At 33.8% G+C, this 17,523-nt stretch overlaps 1 protein-coding gene across 2 annotated transcripts in view; it reads left to right on the plus strand.

Annotated features, from left to right (window-relative positions):
* Window positions 1-17,523, plus strand: part of LOC128225990 (uncharacterized) — a 50,538-nt gene that overhangs the window by 11,302 nt on the left and 21,713 nt on the right. Inside the window, exons 4-9 of one of the 2 annotated variants that reach the window (XM_052935883.1) lie at window positions 437-566; window positions 8,508-8,698; window positions 11,278-11,441; window positions 13,193-13,382; window positions 13,816-13,910; window positions 15,261-15,543. In XM_052935883.1, the coding sequence (XP_052791843.1) occupies window positions 437-566; window positions 8,508-8,698; window positions 11,278-11,441; window positions 13,193-13,382; window positions 13,816-13,910; window positions 15,261-15,543 (1,053 nt within the window). Of the gene's footprint in view, window positions 1-436; window positions 567-3,451; window positions 3,584-8,507; window positions 8,699-11,277; window positions 11,442-13,192; window positions 13,383-13,815; window positions 13,911-15,260; window positions 15,544-17,523 lie in introns of those variants that run through there. The other variant, XM_052935884.1, reaches the window with a different exon arrangement.

Below are 17,523 nucleotides of genomic sequence, written 5' to 3' on the forward strand. Positions count from 1 at the left end.
CCGGTTTCGCTCATCAGGGCTCACAAAAGTCATGTGAGGTTGCGTAGCAATTACACATTTATTATAAGCCTTGATGAGCTACAAGCGAAACCAGTTGGCTTATTAAAGAAAAGAATACCCATGTGATGTTACTTCTTTATATATATATATATATATATATATATATATATATATATATATATATATATATATATATATATATATATATATATATATATACAATTGACTTCATATGTTCAAGCAACCACTGCAAGAATTGATCATTTGAGAGCTCTGCCGTGATCATTTTAATTACACACATGGTGCTACTGCTGGAAACTTTACATTGATTCTTTTTATTATTGAGATTTTTCGTTTAACCGTACAAATGTATTTTCATTTGAAACCAGCCTTTCCATTGTTACCATATACATTTATACATGATTGTTTTACTCAGATGCCCCCCATGCCCCGGAGAACCTGACGTGCCTATCACACAACATGGCTGACATGAGCTGTTGGTTTACAGTGCCTAGCCCTGACCCCAGACTGCCCACAAACTGGACCATGCAGTATGAATTTAACAGGTAATACACCATCAACAACATATTGTGCATAATTGAGGCACACCTCCTCTTTTAGCTCCTTTTTCAATAAAGTGTAACTGCATATATTCCCTATTACAGCTGTATTGGCACCATATTTTTAAGCGAATTGTTTATGCTATTAAAGTAGGGTATTTTTATATTGCACAGTCTGTTCGTCCGTTTATCTGTGTCTAGTCTGCAACTTTATCATTCATGGAAGTTTTTTAAAATCATTTTTGGCACATGTGTTCAGTTCATAAATGACAAACTGTCGCATGCAAGACCCACGACCCTACCTCAAAGGTCAAGGCCACACTAACGGGTTTTATGATTTGTGAATTCTGCATATTTGGATACACAATCCATACATGCCATATCTCCGGTGGGGGGAACAAATAATTTCGATCCATCCCCCGGTCTCCCGGCGGGAGATAACCCCCCCCCCCCTGGAATTCATAAAAAAAAATATTTATTTTTTTATTTTTTTAGAAATTTTACATCATGCAATAATGACAAAGTAAGTGAAACCACAGTATGTGAGTGAAACTAAATGTAAAGAAACAACTCCACAAGGGTGAAATGCCAAAAGGAATTTTTTACAACAAGTGATCAATTAATTTGTAGTAATTATCAAAGGCAAAGAAATATTACTATTTTGGATCGAATAAATTAATAATATTTATTCTATTCTCTTATTGTCTGAAAGTCATCAAGCTGATAGAATTAAGCACAATTTTTTAAAAGACTTTGGAGGAAGGTAAATTTAATTTAATTATCTCAAAAATATATTTTTCCAATGACATATTTTGTTCTGCAAGTGCAATGACATGACAGTGTATCATAAGAATATGATAAATAATTACATAAAATAATTCTGTATAATGAAAAAGTTAAGAGGTTTTCAAAGCAAACTATATGTGAATACATTTTTTCATACTTGCGTCTAAAAAATCTTTAAAATTTCGCCAACTTAGACCCGCTAAAAAAATCCCCCTGAATACAACCAAAATCCCCCTGAATTTTCAGCCTTTTGAACAAATCCCCCTGAATGGTCTCCAGAAAATATGGCATGTATGACAATATAGCTGTTACTTTGTCAAGCTCAAAGGACTTTTAAAATAAAACAGTACATGTGTTCATAACAAAAAAGGTGAGGTGTTGCATGCAAGACCCTCGATCCTAATTCAAAGTTTAAGGTCAAACTTAAGGTTTAACCATTATGGAATTCTGCATATATGCACAAAGAGTTTAGTTGGTCATATCTGGGCTGTATCTTTGTCATGCACAGTGGGATTTTAACATAAAATGGCGCATGTATTAGGTGCATAAAGGCGATGAGTTGCATGCCAGACCCACAACCCCATCTCAAAGTTTAAGGTTAGACTTAGAGTTGAATCATTATTGAAATCTGCATATATGCACATAGAGTATAGTTGGTCATGTGGGGGATGTTACTTTTACATATAGGGAGGGATTTTAAAATCAATTGGCACATGCGTTTGATACATTAGACGACATGTTGCGTGTGAGACCCACGTCTCTACCTCAAAGGTCATGGCCAAATATACAGGTTCATTATGGAATGCTGCATATATGCATATTCAGTAGATTTGGTCATATCTGACTTATAACTGTTATCCATAGCGGGATTTAAAAATGGTCCATTTGTTCAGTACATATTCAGTAGAGTTGGTTGTATCTGACTTGTTACTTTGTTATGAATTGTGGGATTTAAAAATAAATTGGCACATGTGTACATAAAGGTGATATGTCACATGCAAGACCCATGACCCTACCTAAAATGTTTAGGTCACATTTACAGGTTTATCATTATGGAATTTCATACAAAAATAATATGGTTAATCAATATATAGTAAACACAGAAATAATCTCCATGTTAAAGTAAGCCGTCCATCATTATTAAAGGTAGTAGACCCTTATGGGCTACATTTCAAACTATGATTTAATAGCTTGAAAATTTCTTAATGTGTATCATTTCATGCATTTGAACACAAAATTAAAAAAAAAAAGTATACCATCAAATAACATTTTCATGTAAACTTGACTTACCCTACCCCATTTCAGAATTATTTATAAAACATTGTCACCCAAGAGATAAGAAATATCATTATTTCATTTATTTTTCAAAATTTTGGTAATAGTGTGGTATCAGAGTAACAAGCAGTATATTTGCTTTCAGAAATAATACATTATTGACCACATCATCAACAAATATAAGCAACTGTACTGAAATAACCATTTGGTATTACAATTTTAACAAAATGATTTGACCATGTTAAAATTTGAACATTAAAGTTATAAAGCAAAATCTACAAGTTCTAAAAATGTTCATGACCAGTAACTGTTTTTTTTTTAATTAACTTTGACCTTATGTCATGTGTAATATCTAAAACGCACAAACATATCTTTCCATCCAAATGATGGATGGCTTACCTTAATATGTAAACTGCACTAACACATCTCTTCATCCAAATGAAGGATGGCTTACCTTAAGTGCTTGAAGCATGTGCACTTTCAGTTCACTTTAAGTATGCTTATTGAACAGAAAATACTCTTCAAGTGTGTCTTTTACACATATTTGCTTATAATGCAGAAAAAAATCTCTTAAGTGCATTAATTAGAGAAAAATTGACTCAGTCACAATGTTAACTCTGTGGTGAGAAATGGCTATGGGTTCTTGCTACCTTATGTCTAACATATTAATCTGCAATATGTTTTTAGCGTTTTTCATTTAAATAGCATTTTGTGCTTGTATTGTATGAATTGCATGTTTGTCAACAAATCTAGGGACTTTAATGATTCCGCAACATGGAGCGATATGCCTGCTTCTCAATGTGACACATCAGGCCTTAGATGCCAGTGGGGATCGAGACTCGACAAATACAAATCTTGGACATTTAAACCCATGATGCAGTATTGTTTTATTCGCGTTGTGCTCCATTCCTTGGTTGGAACAGTTCACAGCATGGAGTGGAAGATTTTTGTCAAAGGAATAGGTATATTTATGGTGGAAAGGGAGTGACAATATCATCTGGTGGCTTGTGCTGTATAACATCTTACTCTATTGGCGGTGGCTTGTAGTGCTTATAGAAGTTACATCTAAGTGTATTGCTGGTGGCTTGTAGTGCTTATAGAAGTCACATCTGATTGTATTGCCGGTGGCTTGTGGCACTTATAGGAGTAACATTTAACTGTATTGCCAGTGGCTTGTGGCGCTTACAGGAGTAACATCTAACTGTATTGCCAGTATTGTAAGGCTCTCATCTTTACAGATTTTTGTAAAACGTTTACACGGGGACAAAAAAATGGAAACGATGCCATTTATTAAATGTCGTAGTAAATTGATACTTCCTGTATCCGCGTATTCAATACATGTACACTTCTACATGTTTCATTGATTCATTGTACAAGTAGTATTCTAGTCTGCCTGTATCAATAGTCACTATCCAAATTGAACTTTCTGTTTACCTGTATATCATAAATCTGTGCAAATTAATTAAATTGATTAAATCCAATATTTTGTTTTAATTTTTCGATTGTTAATTTATACTGCGTTTTTCGATTGTTAATTAATACTTACGCAGTATACATAATTGTTGTGATGTCATAGTTTTCTATTTTTATCATGCAGTCCCCTCAAGGCCATTAGTGTTAAGAAATAGTAAAAATATTTGTTTAGAGATTCGTGGAATTTTTTTTTATCGTAATTCAGCATTTTATAATACAGCATTTTAAGTGACTGTTGAATAGCAAATACTACGGTTTCTTGTTTAAGAGATTTGTGGACATGCTTCAAATGATTCTTCATTGTCCCTGTACTTCCCCCAGAATACGACAATTCTCTCTCACAGAAGTTGCACTTAACCTTCATAAGACCATCTTTTTTCAAATTAAGTGAAAGGTTGTCATTTTTCAGACCGTTTGCCTGACGAATTCACCATCGCTTTTAACCCTTTACTTCATAGATACGCAATTTTACTTATCTATCCATAGCTTCATAGATACGGATCTTAACGTTTTATCCATAGCTTCATAGATACGTAATCCTACGTATTCGTAATGTAGGGGCATTTATTTTCATACCTGATGCTTGTTTATGCGCTATAAATTCATATTCATGAAGTATAAACATCGATAAATACAATGCACTAAAAAAAACACTATGTTACTATTTAAAGAATTTCGGAAAATCGCGAAATAAGGTCACTGGTATCAAAGATGCGTAAAACGTTGACTGCGCAGGTTTGTGGGCATTCCTGTCTCGTTTTCCTCGTGGAAATTTACACAATACTGCAAGTTATAATTAACTACCAATAATACAACTATATTTTATTGATCACGCGCCTGACGTCACAGGTCATGGTTCGAAAACGTGTCAAAATGTCGGCCATGTTGGATAAACAAAAAATCATCTGGCTTGTATAAACAAAGGCCATAAATCATTATATGGGACATATGTGTCACTTCTGTTTCGCTAATCCGGTCATAAAAATGCGCATCTGCTTCTACAAATTGAAAGTAAGTACAAATGTGTTATAAAATTATGACTATCCCTATTGTTAAACTTTGACATGACCCAATTTAACATCGATCAGCTGTTGAAACACGTGTTTTCGAATACACAAGAATGCAATGTAGAGCTAATTTCTGCCCTTGTTAACTTCAGTTTAAAACAACATTCCTGAATAATGTCATTTATATTTCAGTGTTTGTCTGACGAATCGGAACATTCTGGCTTCAATTAAAATGAGTTTGAGACATTGAGTACGACGTCGAGAATTCAGACCTCGGCGTCACGCACACAAGGATACGAGAAATGAGGATTTTTAAAATCAAACCCAAATGACAATACATGGACATGCAATAAACGATATAAATTTAGTAAACAATAACATGCAGGCCTCATTTAGTAGTTGAATAATAACTTTATTTGTTCATTGTAGTGTTAAATAACCGAAAGTTATACGTACTGTGACTGTTGATCAACTTTTTTTTTCTTCTGTATCATATATATAAATATACCGTGCTTCTTTGTTGTGAACTATTTTTTTATTCTGTCCATCTTTGTTTCAATTCAGGTTGCATTAAATGAATTATAAAAATATGTTGTTTATATAATATTTCGTGTTGTGTTTGATAAATAAAAGTGTAATAAAAATTAATTTTCATCAAATTTGACATATTTTTCTGTTTGTTTATGAATATCATGCGGAAATAATTTAGATAACAAAATAAAATTTATATGACTGGATTGGAAATTTAATTCTCTATAAACTTTACATTGATGACTTATTGATTAAACCAAAAGAAATACTAAGAAAATAGGTTTGTAATACATTAGGGTTAAAATTCCAATAATATCAATAATCTCCTATGAAGTAGGGGTACTGATATGAACTGATAAGCCATGAACTGGCAGCCTGAAATGGCTTAGGTTTACATGAAGTAAAGGGTACACATGACACGGAAAAGACTGGAAATATTTTTGCACATTCACCTGATCATTACGGTTACACAGCCAAACACGACATGACAGTGTTTACATGTGTAAACGTGTGTCCCTTAGTTAGAATTTTACTATGACAATGTTTAAGTTTATCACCATCCTCAAGCAACTCCCAGTTTGTTCATCAGAAACTGTATGTGTCAATGTTTTACCCTACCTAGATAATTGCTAGTGTTGGATGCCTGTGGTGGCGGAATGAAAAGAGATAAAATAAAAACTCCCATTTGAAAACATTGATAGGTGCTTGAGTGTTAAGTGAGATTATATAATATTATATTATAATTCCATTTCATTAAAAGTATTGGTGGCTTGATGCTAGTGTATAAAAAACAAAATATACAAGTAGGTCTATAGAAAAATGGAATTTTTATCAAAGTAAATTTGAATGAGAAAGAATAATGTAAAATTAATTATAGTTTACTAATAAAATGATATCTCTCCTATTCATGGGTAGACATATTGTTGTTTTTTTGTCCGTCAGTCTGTCCGCACGCCACACTTTTCCTTCTCAATAACTATAGAGGGCTTGGACCCAGAAACTTCATACTTGGTATACTGGTTGGTCATGACCAGTGATGAACCCTTTATATTTTGAGATCAGTAGGTCAAAGGTCAAGGTTGCCACGACCTTAGGGTGAAAAAATAATTCAATAACTGAAGATCCCTAGTGTCCAGGAACTTCTTAATATTCATATGATCACTGATCTTATGCAATATATGTTCACTATTGAATGCAGGTAAATAGGCCTAACTTCAAGGTCACTGTTGGGGTGTCTCCACGTCAAATTTCATGTCCATCATTGATTAACTGATGTGTATATGTGTTAATGGAATACTTTTGTTTTTTAAAGCCTATATTCATGCATGTATGCATCTAATTTACAAGAATCTCTGGGTTCTCCGCTTTCCCCAAGAACACAAGACCGCCCTCTCACTCAACATTGTGCCAATGAGAGTGACTTAGAATATATTTATGTAACTTATTTCACAATCATTGTAAAAATAAATAAAGTTTTAACTAATTAACAAGAATAATAATGTTACTAGTTCATGAATTGAAGTTTCATGGAAATACATTGCGTGTGGAGTTAACGTGTGGAGTGAACAAGAATGTTAATGAATGTGTGAATTAATTGGGTATTTAAATATGACTATCTAATTTTTGTTTGGTTCTTTTTTTAAAAGATTTAATAACGGATTTAATAATGAATTGAATTTATTGCTGCAAGAATTATTTCTATATGTATCCATGCAAGCACAATTTCAGGGATATTTTTGAGACACCATACAATTGACATGATGCTGAATCATCTTGATATTAATTTTCTCTTAAACCAATGGAGAAAATTAATAGTCACATGTTTACCATGGACACAAAAATTCACATGGACTTGGATTCAATATATTCCTTTTTTTGCTCACCAGACCACTTTACCAGACCCCAAAGTGGTCAAAGGTGAGCTTTTGTGATTGCCTTCTGTCCGTTGTCCATGGTCAGTTCAATACCCTTCTAGGATCCATATTTCTGAATCAATCTTATCCAAACTTGCACAGTGTATATGGCAACAAGCTGGAAATATTTAACATTGTTCCCAGTCTAGCACCATTTATTTTTAAGCCAGTCCTACTGGTAATCATATTTAAAACCAATATGTATGACCATCAGATCTGGACCAGCAGGTCAATAGTTATTGCCCTTGATTTATTTAAAAATGTGATATTTAACATTGTAACCACACTATAGAACCTTCATTTCTTTACCAATTTATAACTATCATATTGAAAAAGAAATTGTATGATTATAAGATCTTGGCCACAATTGATTGTGGGCCAAATCTAACTAGTAGGTCAAGAGTTATTGCCCCTGATTTATCAGAAAATGTCATGTTTAACGTTGTTACCACTGTAGCCCCTGCATTTGTTTACCAACTCTTTTAGTGTTCATGAATACTATATATCACCATAAGATCTCAGTCAAGTTCAAGTGTAGGACAAATCCCTTGATAAGGTCAAGAGATACACTAAGTTGTCTTAATTGATCAAACAATAGTAACTGTTATATTAAACATTATTTTCTATCTAGAAACTTCATTTCTTTACCAATCCTTATCATATTTAAAACAAAAATGCATGAACGTTATATTTCTGCCTAGTATGATTATGGACAAAATCTAATGTATTTCCTTCATGAAGTAGCATCCTGTGAACAACTATTTTTAATACGTTTTTTTGTGTGAAGTGACTGCATTGTACAATGATAAATATTTGAAAAGTTGGTTTACCGAATCAGAATTCACACATTTATGAAATAAAGGTTATACAAACTATAGAGAGATTAATGTTCACTGCATGTTCTACTAAAATAAATTATTTCAGGGTTCTGCCATTAAAATAGTGCCCTTCAATGTTTTCAGCTGCGCGTTTCAGGGAGGGAAAAGTGAAGTCTGCTCCCAACCCCTGGTTCCCGGTCTACCCATCTCCTGTAATTTGTCAGAAGACATGTTTCATTCCAAATGTTGGTATAGGATCTTGGTGAAGGGAGCTAATGAAAGATTTGGATTTTTTGTGAACGTTACCTTTGATGTTCATCCAAACCCTGCTATTGGTAACTTCATATATTAATATTAATAATATTAAAATATAAGGAAAAATATCTCCAAACATATGACCTTATTTTTTTTAAAGTTTTTCCTCTCAGTTCCTGGTGTTACATGTATTTAATATTTACTATAATATTTTAATAATTAAAATATTTCTTAAACCTCAAATGAACCTTTGTATTTTGTGATGACTTGTGTCAGAATATTTCCTGTAATATTATATGATTATGAGATAAAGTAAACAGACTGATTTATTCTTTAGCAAGTGAACAGGGCCAACATGTACAGATGCCTTCAATTTCAGAATTTTATTATCACAATCAAGTGATATTCTTAAGCTTTAGTTCATATTTGATCTTAGAACAGCCACTATTATTTTTTCATTGAAAAAATAGTGATTAATTTTTAAGTTTGTGTTTTCTTTCATGCTTTACGATGAAATATGGGGTTTTAACAGTGAAATAACAACAGTGAAAATATCAATTTGATATTTTCACTGCAAAATAAGGAGTGAAAATATCAATTTTCAGAACTACTTTTAAAATCTTTTGTTGTTATATGTACTTGCCTTGGTCAAAACAGAACACTGGACTTCAGTAAATTATGTCAAAAAAGGTCAAAAAAATAAAGAAATATTTTATAAATTTAAATAAATATATAATTGGAAATTAACAACTTACCGTTTATTACCGGTTATCCCGTTTATCAAACATTTTACTGATCTTTGAAGCTGAATGTTCGAACATTTGCTTTCATTCCAAACAAATTACAGACAAAAACAACTGTTCGAACATAAATAAAATTTTATAGCATCGATCAAATGTATTTTGAACTGTTAACCGTTGTAGTACGTAAAATGGGCTTCCTGGAGAATTCACACAACAATTTATCGGATAGATCCGATATTTTTTACCCCACCCACATCTCAAAATGTGTCAACAAACTAGCGTGGCATTTACTCTTCTGGAAAACAAACATTTAAAAGCGATACAGACTGGTCTCTGACAGTAAGATGACTGTATATTAACTTACTATAAAAACACGCGTATATGCAGTCTTAAAACTAAGAAGAATGGTTAAAATCCAATGAGTATCCACATTTGTTTTGCTAACACATTTGACCTTCCAAATTTTCATCCTATAAATAGCGGCGTAGTAATTTGGTTAAAATAAAAAGTGTTTTCATTATTTTTTGGAACATTTGTGCACTAATAATACTTCATTTTTTACTGTTCATAAAGCTTTGCAATAAAAAACGAGCGAATATTAAGCTATAAGAATGAATAGCAGAGAACTTTTTCTCAGCAAACCGAAAGTAAAAAAGTTGACAGCTATAATTATGCATGTGGGGCGCCCTACGGGTAGCGGCGTAAAGCCCACCCTTTTCAAAAAAGGGGGTAATTCAGAAATAAATAAAAAAAACAAATAAAACTCCGAAAATAAGCATAAAAGAAACAGAAAATTTGTTTATTTCAGTGTAAGATCGTATTTAATTTCACTCGTGATCATAAAAAAACTACATTTTCACTCGTGGCTTCGCCACTCGTGAAAATATGTTTTTCTATGACACTCGTGAAATAAAATACGATCTTACACTGAAATAAACAAATATCCTCTATATCCTTGTTACAAATAGAAAATAAATATAATGTGTCCTGTGTTATCAATAAACACATTTTTTGCTTTTTTGAGTTAACAACATTGTTCAAGTCATTTTTGTTAACTTTAAAACTTTACTACTCTGGAAATTCCATGGACAAACTTGTGGTCTTCAGTATTCAAATTCAAACAAGATTTGAGTCAACTGTTTGAGCTGTGCTTGTTTTATTTACATATATGAGTACATTATAAACTAGTTCACCTTTAAATGGTTTACACAATGCAGTTAAAAACCTTGTTAACTTTTAAAGGGGCTGTTTCACGTATGATAAAATAGCGGAAAAAAGGAAGAAAACTGACATAAACATAGTTTACAATTTATTTAAGTTTAGCAGTTATTTCGTATTTTTCCATTAAAAAAGATTACTGGGTATGTCTACCATGTAGAATTCATTCCTTATGCGTGATTGGCTAGTCGGTGTTATCACGTGATATTACCAAGGTAGGTGTAGGTGATATAACCAAGGTAGGTGTATAGCTAAATTATGTCACCCGATTAGAGTAAGCCTTTGTAGCTCAGTGAGTACGACGCTGGACTGCAATTTTGGCGACACAGGTTCGAACCCGGTCTCCGACACATTTTTTTTTTACATTTTGGAACTTTTTTTACAATTATGATATCAAAGAGTAACACATTCTATTAGATAATTGTCCTGAGATTCGTCACAGAAAAAAACTTTTTTTGTGCCAATACGTGAAACACCCTCTTTTAACAAAGTTCTAAACAATTGGCCCAACACAAGACAACACCATTTTAACATTGAAAGAAGAACCATCAATTTTAATTTCATTGAAGATTTTGATCTTGCAAAATTTTGTTAATTATCATTGATAAGGCAGTATCATAAATGTCAATTAAGATTTCTGCGTACTAATTTCAGCCTAATGCAGCTGTTATAATGACAAGTTTCCCTTATCTTCCTAGTCAAACCAAGTCCAGTACAAGAGTTGAGGTATGTGTTCACAGACAACAACACAACATTGGTCCTAAGTTGGAAGTTTCCAATGTCACTTACTCTGGGCCTCATTAAGGCAGTAGAATACAGCATTTGTCTGACCCCCCAGGAATTCCATGATGATAAGTGTCAGGTAAGTTTATACATGTATAGTTAACACTGGTTATTGGTCCTGATACAGACGTTTCCGATGTATGTCAAACTGGGCGTCCTAATTTGTCAAGTAGAATACAGCATTTGTCTGACCGCTAAGGAACTCCATGATATTAAGTGTCAGGAATGTTTTATACCATGTATACTGAGCAAAACACAAGTGACTGGTCATGAGATGGCCTTTTCCCAAGCATCACAGTCTGGGCCTCCTAATTTGTCCTATAGAATGCAGCATTTTTCTGTCTGCTAAGGAATTCCAAGTGTCCTTTGTACTTTGTTGTAAAGATTTTTTTTAAGAACAAGAGCAATAATTGAAAAAAAGGATTGAGAGAAATCAAGGTAGATCTGATAATTAAGGACAATTAATTTTGAAATAAATGAAATTAATTTTGATGAAAACTATGTCTAATTTGTGATTTGTTGTGAATATAAATAATAAAATAAACCACACAAACACATAAAGTTTATTATCTTAAACGTTTCTGTGTAACCCTTTCATCAGTACATACAGGGTTCGAATTTAACTTTGAGGAGCACTTGCAAAATTTTGCGAGTGCTTTTTGAGGCAACTCGCAAAATGAAAAATCAACTTGCAATTTTATTATTTGCTTTATTTCCTTATAATATTGTCTAATTAAAGTAGATATAAGACATCTAATTAAAGTAGATATAAGACATACTATAAATATTAAAAAGTATCAATCTTAAGTGTTTGACATTGTTCACTGTGAGGGGGGGGGGGGTATATTTACCCTCGCCATCAGGTAATACCTATTCGGCGAGCACGCTACAGATTTCATTATGTCTATAATTATAAAAACAATAACAATATAAATTTAAAATAAATAAAAGCAACAGTAAATGTAGTGTGGATGCTTTGGACTATAAAATATATCCAAGTCTATTCACTTTGACAGTTGGGCGGATATATTCAAAGTTTGATGGGGTTTACATAAAGTGCGCGAAAGCACTAAATTTAGCCAATGATTGAGCTAGGTGATTACGTCATTTGTATTCACTTTGTATTATGCACGCATCTGAGCATCCCGGAAAGATTCGAGATAAAACTTGGCCTTTTCCGTATTTGTTCTATTTTTGAAAACTTACTAGAGCGTGACTCCGTACTGTCTTCTTTATACGGGTAGTGTAAACATGCCACTTTATAGGTTGTTTACACTCGACAACGTAGCGGAGTAAGTTTATATTTATTCTACTTTCCTTTTAAAATTTTGTGGTCTAGAAAAAGCCACTCGCAGAATTTTGCGAGCTTGAATAAAAGTCACTCGCAATTTACAATTGTCACTCGCATTTTGCGAGTATGCGAGTCTAAATTCAAATTCGAACCCTGACATATAAACAAACAATATAAACAGGAAGTAACGTCAATGTCATATACCTGCCGCACATCGTTTGGCAACAAAAAAGTGACATTGCTATATATATATATATATATATATATATATATATATATATATATATATATATATATATGTGTGATTAAGAAACATACAAATAAACTGGATCATTAAGTGATGCAATAGCGATAGTGATTCAATTTTTTGTGTGAATATTATGTAAGACAAAAGGAACAAGCAGACTGATTAATTCATTTGCCATTCTCAAACAGCTAAACAGCTGACATGTCAGACTTAGATCAGTGTTAATTGCAGTTCTGATGAGTAAGTAATTATACATGATCAGTACAACGAGTCTAGTTGTTGTATGTTTCAGATATACAGACCAGATTTTCCTGAAGATATTGTAGAGCAGTATTTAGTGAACACTCCAGATGACTACACCTTCATTGATATCATCCCTCACTACTACTACAACGCATCTGTCCGTATGCGTTCAGTGTCTGCGACCTCTGACCTGTACTGGAGTGACCCAGTTTGGCTTGCATTTATGTCCCCTGATTCAGGTGATGACATTTTCCATGACCTTTATGATCTGACCTTGTAATATCACATTACAAAGGGAACATACATGAAGATAATAAGTGTCTTTTGTGGTCAAAAATTTAATATGGTTCATCCCAACCTTGAGTGTAAGTTGTTTTTCCGACTTCGCAGAACACCCTGTGCAAAGGTTGGGACAAGCCTATCTTAAATAAGGGGCCATGGTAGATGCTTTTTCTGCCACCTCAGTTAAACAAAATATAGTAAAAATGTATTATTTTTTTTTACATGTGTATATAAACTTAATAACTTGGGTGGTATGGGGCATTATAATTACATACCTGCATGTTGGCCTAAAAAATGTCTGATCAACTAATTTGTGACTGCTATCTCTGAGGAAAGACATACAAGTAAAAACATGTAATAAAATTAGATGATATCCTTGATAAATTTTAGAGCCTGCCTTGGCTCCCATAGTGACTGGAGCATCGTACCAGCGCTACAACTTCAGTTCTTCGGCCCAAACTTACAGCCTCATCATCTACTGGAAGGTAGGATCTTCACTTACATTTATTGTGTAATAATTAATCTGTAAATATTATAGGTACATTGCAAATAAATTATTGTACTTTTTTATGATATGAAAAAGTTTCAGAAATAACCTGTTTTATGCCCCAAGAGGGCAGCATATTGTAATCATACCATATGATTGTCTCCACAGTTTTTGGTCAATAACTTGCAAACATTTAGGCCCAGGCACCTCAAGCTTGGTATTTAGGTTGGTCATGACCAGCAGATAAACCCTATCAACTTTTAGGGCAGTGGGTCAGGGGTCAAGGTTATGGTGAGCTGAAAATCTGTTTTCAATCAATAACTGAAGAACATTAGAATCTAGGGATCTCAAACTTGGATGGCAGGTTGGTCAATACCAGGAGATTAATCATATTGATTTTGAATTAAGAAGGTCAAGGATCACAGTTGCTGTGACCTTGAATACAAAAAGGTTGTCCATTTGATAGCTACAGTTTGCTTAGGCTTACAATCCACAAACTTAGCAGGGAGATTGGTCATGACCATTCGATGATCCCTATTAATTGAGAGGTCAGCCGGTCAAAATTCAGGACCACAGAACACAAAGCCCTGTCTGATCAATATAAAGAGATTTCTTGGGTCCTTAAACTTGGTGAAGAGGTTAGTCATGACCTTAAATTACCCCACAGACATTTAATGCAAAATGACAAATTGACCGCCATTAGGTGGACAGTAATGTTATACAAACATCTCTTGTGCTCTAATAATGGTCATCTGACTGACATTGCTCAATCAGAGGCATTGTCAAGTGACTGTGACAGCTCTTGTTTGGTTTCTTCATTCTTTTTAACATTAAAGTTATTTATGAAAAAGAATAATTCTAATCATAACAATTTTAAATGTGAAAGTTTCAATTAAAAGCTTGAATCCTCGCAAAAATATCTCTAACATTCCATTAAATGATCACATTCTAACCTGTTCAGTAACACCCAACAATCTCACTTTAAAGTACAGCTGGCTGGTATTTACATCCACTCTATCTAGCACTGTCTAATTATCATCGTGTTCATACTTGGCTCTTTAAAAATGTTAGTGATCAATATTTCCGAAATGCATAGGAAGGTAAAAAAGGTCGTTTTGAAAAGGTTTGATACTAGAGGGTATCTGTCCATATAGGCCCACATACTAATGGCTATCTGTCCATTAAGACATTTCGGGGGCATTTGGATTGGCTATTCGGTAGCTTGCATTATATGTGATATTATCATGATATTATTCAAAATGAAAAGTTCAACATATTCCTGTCAAAAATCATGACAAGCATTACCATCATTTGAATGATTCTAATAGATTTTTTTATCTGATTTTAGAATCCGCCAAATGAAACATGGGGTGGGAATATAACCGGTTATAAGGTAGTTGTCATGGCAATCAGTGACTCATTAGTTACCAGTCATCCTCGGCAACTAGGGCGCATGGTGCAAGAAGAAGTGAACATAGTGTACACAGAAACATTCGAGGGCTTGAGATCACATGCAGAGCTCAACACCCATCTTAATACCACACAGGCCTACAGGGTACATGTGATAATGACCAACACAATGGGAGACTCGCCCGTGTCAGACAGTGTTAACGTATCTTCAATGGTAGAAGGTAATTTATCAAGAAAGGCTAGAAATGCATGATATGTGATGCATATAGTCGTTGGAATACTTGTTTTTCTATTTGAACTTGGTCGTTCATGTACAGATTCTGATCTATTTTGCAGTAAATTTTTGTAATCTATGTTTTTAGATAATTCTGAGGGGCATGTAATTCATTATTGTCAGTAAATATTGTTAAAAATACTACATGTTTTATTTTTCCCATCACCTGTTATGTAAATACAGTCCAATCTCGCCATGTCGACGTCGGATATCTTGACTTTCTGGTTGTGTCGACTTTTTTCTCCGGTCCCAAATGTATTTCTTCTTATTCTATATAAAATAAATCTCGATTCTTTCACTATGTCGACCTCCTATTCCAGTCCCTGTGGTCGAATTTCACACAGTATATTTATCCCTTATGTCGAACTGTATATCGAGTTGTAGGTGCGAAAATATTTATGACGGTTTGCAGCTTGTCGCTAAATATAACCGTACATTTCACAATAACAAATTGTCATAATTGGAGGTTAAATGGTAAGTGTCAAAAAATTAAAGTTGTTTGTTAATGTTTTTGATTGAAGTGACATTTATTGCTCTAGCTATTTATTCAAAAACACAAGATCGCCGATGACATCATGGCAACATTGAAAGTTTCGTGACAAAGAAATTACTCTACACTGCATGTACAAAACAAACAGCCATTACAGCCTTTTTTTAACCATTCTAAATTGTATATTGAAAAAAAATAATCCTGTATCTTACTCTATGTATAATAGTGCTTGAATGTATGAGAATACACTATATTGTTGTGTATTATATCACAAATCATGAATGTGCTATACCGTTTTCATACAAGGTACATGTGTATGTGATTGTGGTTTTATATCTGTTTTGTGTTATCCATAAACGTGAATTAATAAATTTGACACAAATATTTCTCTCTTTTTATGCCCCCGAAGGTGGGCATATTAAAATCGCACCGTCCGTCCGTCCGTCCGGCTCTGTAACTTTCCCTTGTATGGACAGATTTTAAAATAACTTGCCACATGTGTTCCACATACCAAGACGACGTGTGGCGTGCAAGACTCGTGTCCCTACCTCAAAGGTCAAGGTCACACTTAGTGTTTATTCACAATGGAGTGCTGCATATAAGGACATAGAGTATAGGTTGTCGTGTCCAGACTGTAACTTTCTCTTGTATGGACAGATTTTAAAATAACTTGCCACATGTGTACCACATACCAAGACGACGTGTCGCGTGCAAGACCCGTGTCCCTACCTCAAAGGTCAAGGTCACACTTAGTGTTTATTCACAATGGAGTGCTGCATATAAGGACATAGAGTATAGGTTGTCGTGTCAGGGCTGTTACTTTCCCTTGTATGGACAGATTTTAAAATCACTTGCTACATGTGTTCCACATACGAAGACAACGTGTCGTGTGCAAGACCCATGTCCCTACCTCTAAGGTGAAAGATACACCAAGTGTTTATTCACAAGGGAATTCTGAATATAAGGACATAACAGTGTAGGTTGTCAAGTATGGGTGGTATTTTTTTATGTTCAGAGGAAATTTAAAATAACTTGCCATATGTATTTGACACGTAAAGGCAAGATCAACTTTTCATGTACTGACCTTGTTCATAGGTCAATGGCACATTCGGGGGCATTCGTCACATACTGTGACAGCTCTTGTTTCACTTTATTTTTCAATAATACTTTTGCTGTTTACACGACGATAATATTTAGCAAGACCGTTCAATTGCAGAAGTCGGACATGGGACATAAATCAAACTCAAATTTGTGGGGATTGGTGATATTTTTTTTGTAATTCGGATGTGTGGAATGTCGTTAACTCGACAAAGACAACATAACGAGATTCAACTGTAATTGGATTATTGGTAAACATGATCGGAAAGGCACACTCATTTTGTCTTTGCCCTTACCATTTCATTACTCTGGGTAAAATGATTGGCTGTTATAAAAATA

Source organism: Mya arenaria, chromosome 3 (assembly GCF_026914265.1).
Source record: "Mya arenaria isolate MELC-2E11 chromosome 3, ASM2691426v1".
Taxonomy (NCBI): Eukaryota; Metazoa; Mollusca; class Bivalvia; order Myida; family Myidae; genus Mya; species Mya arenaria.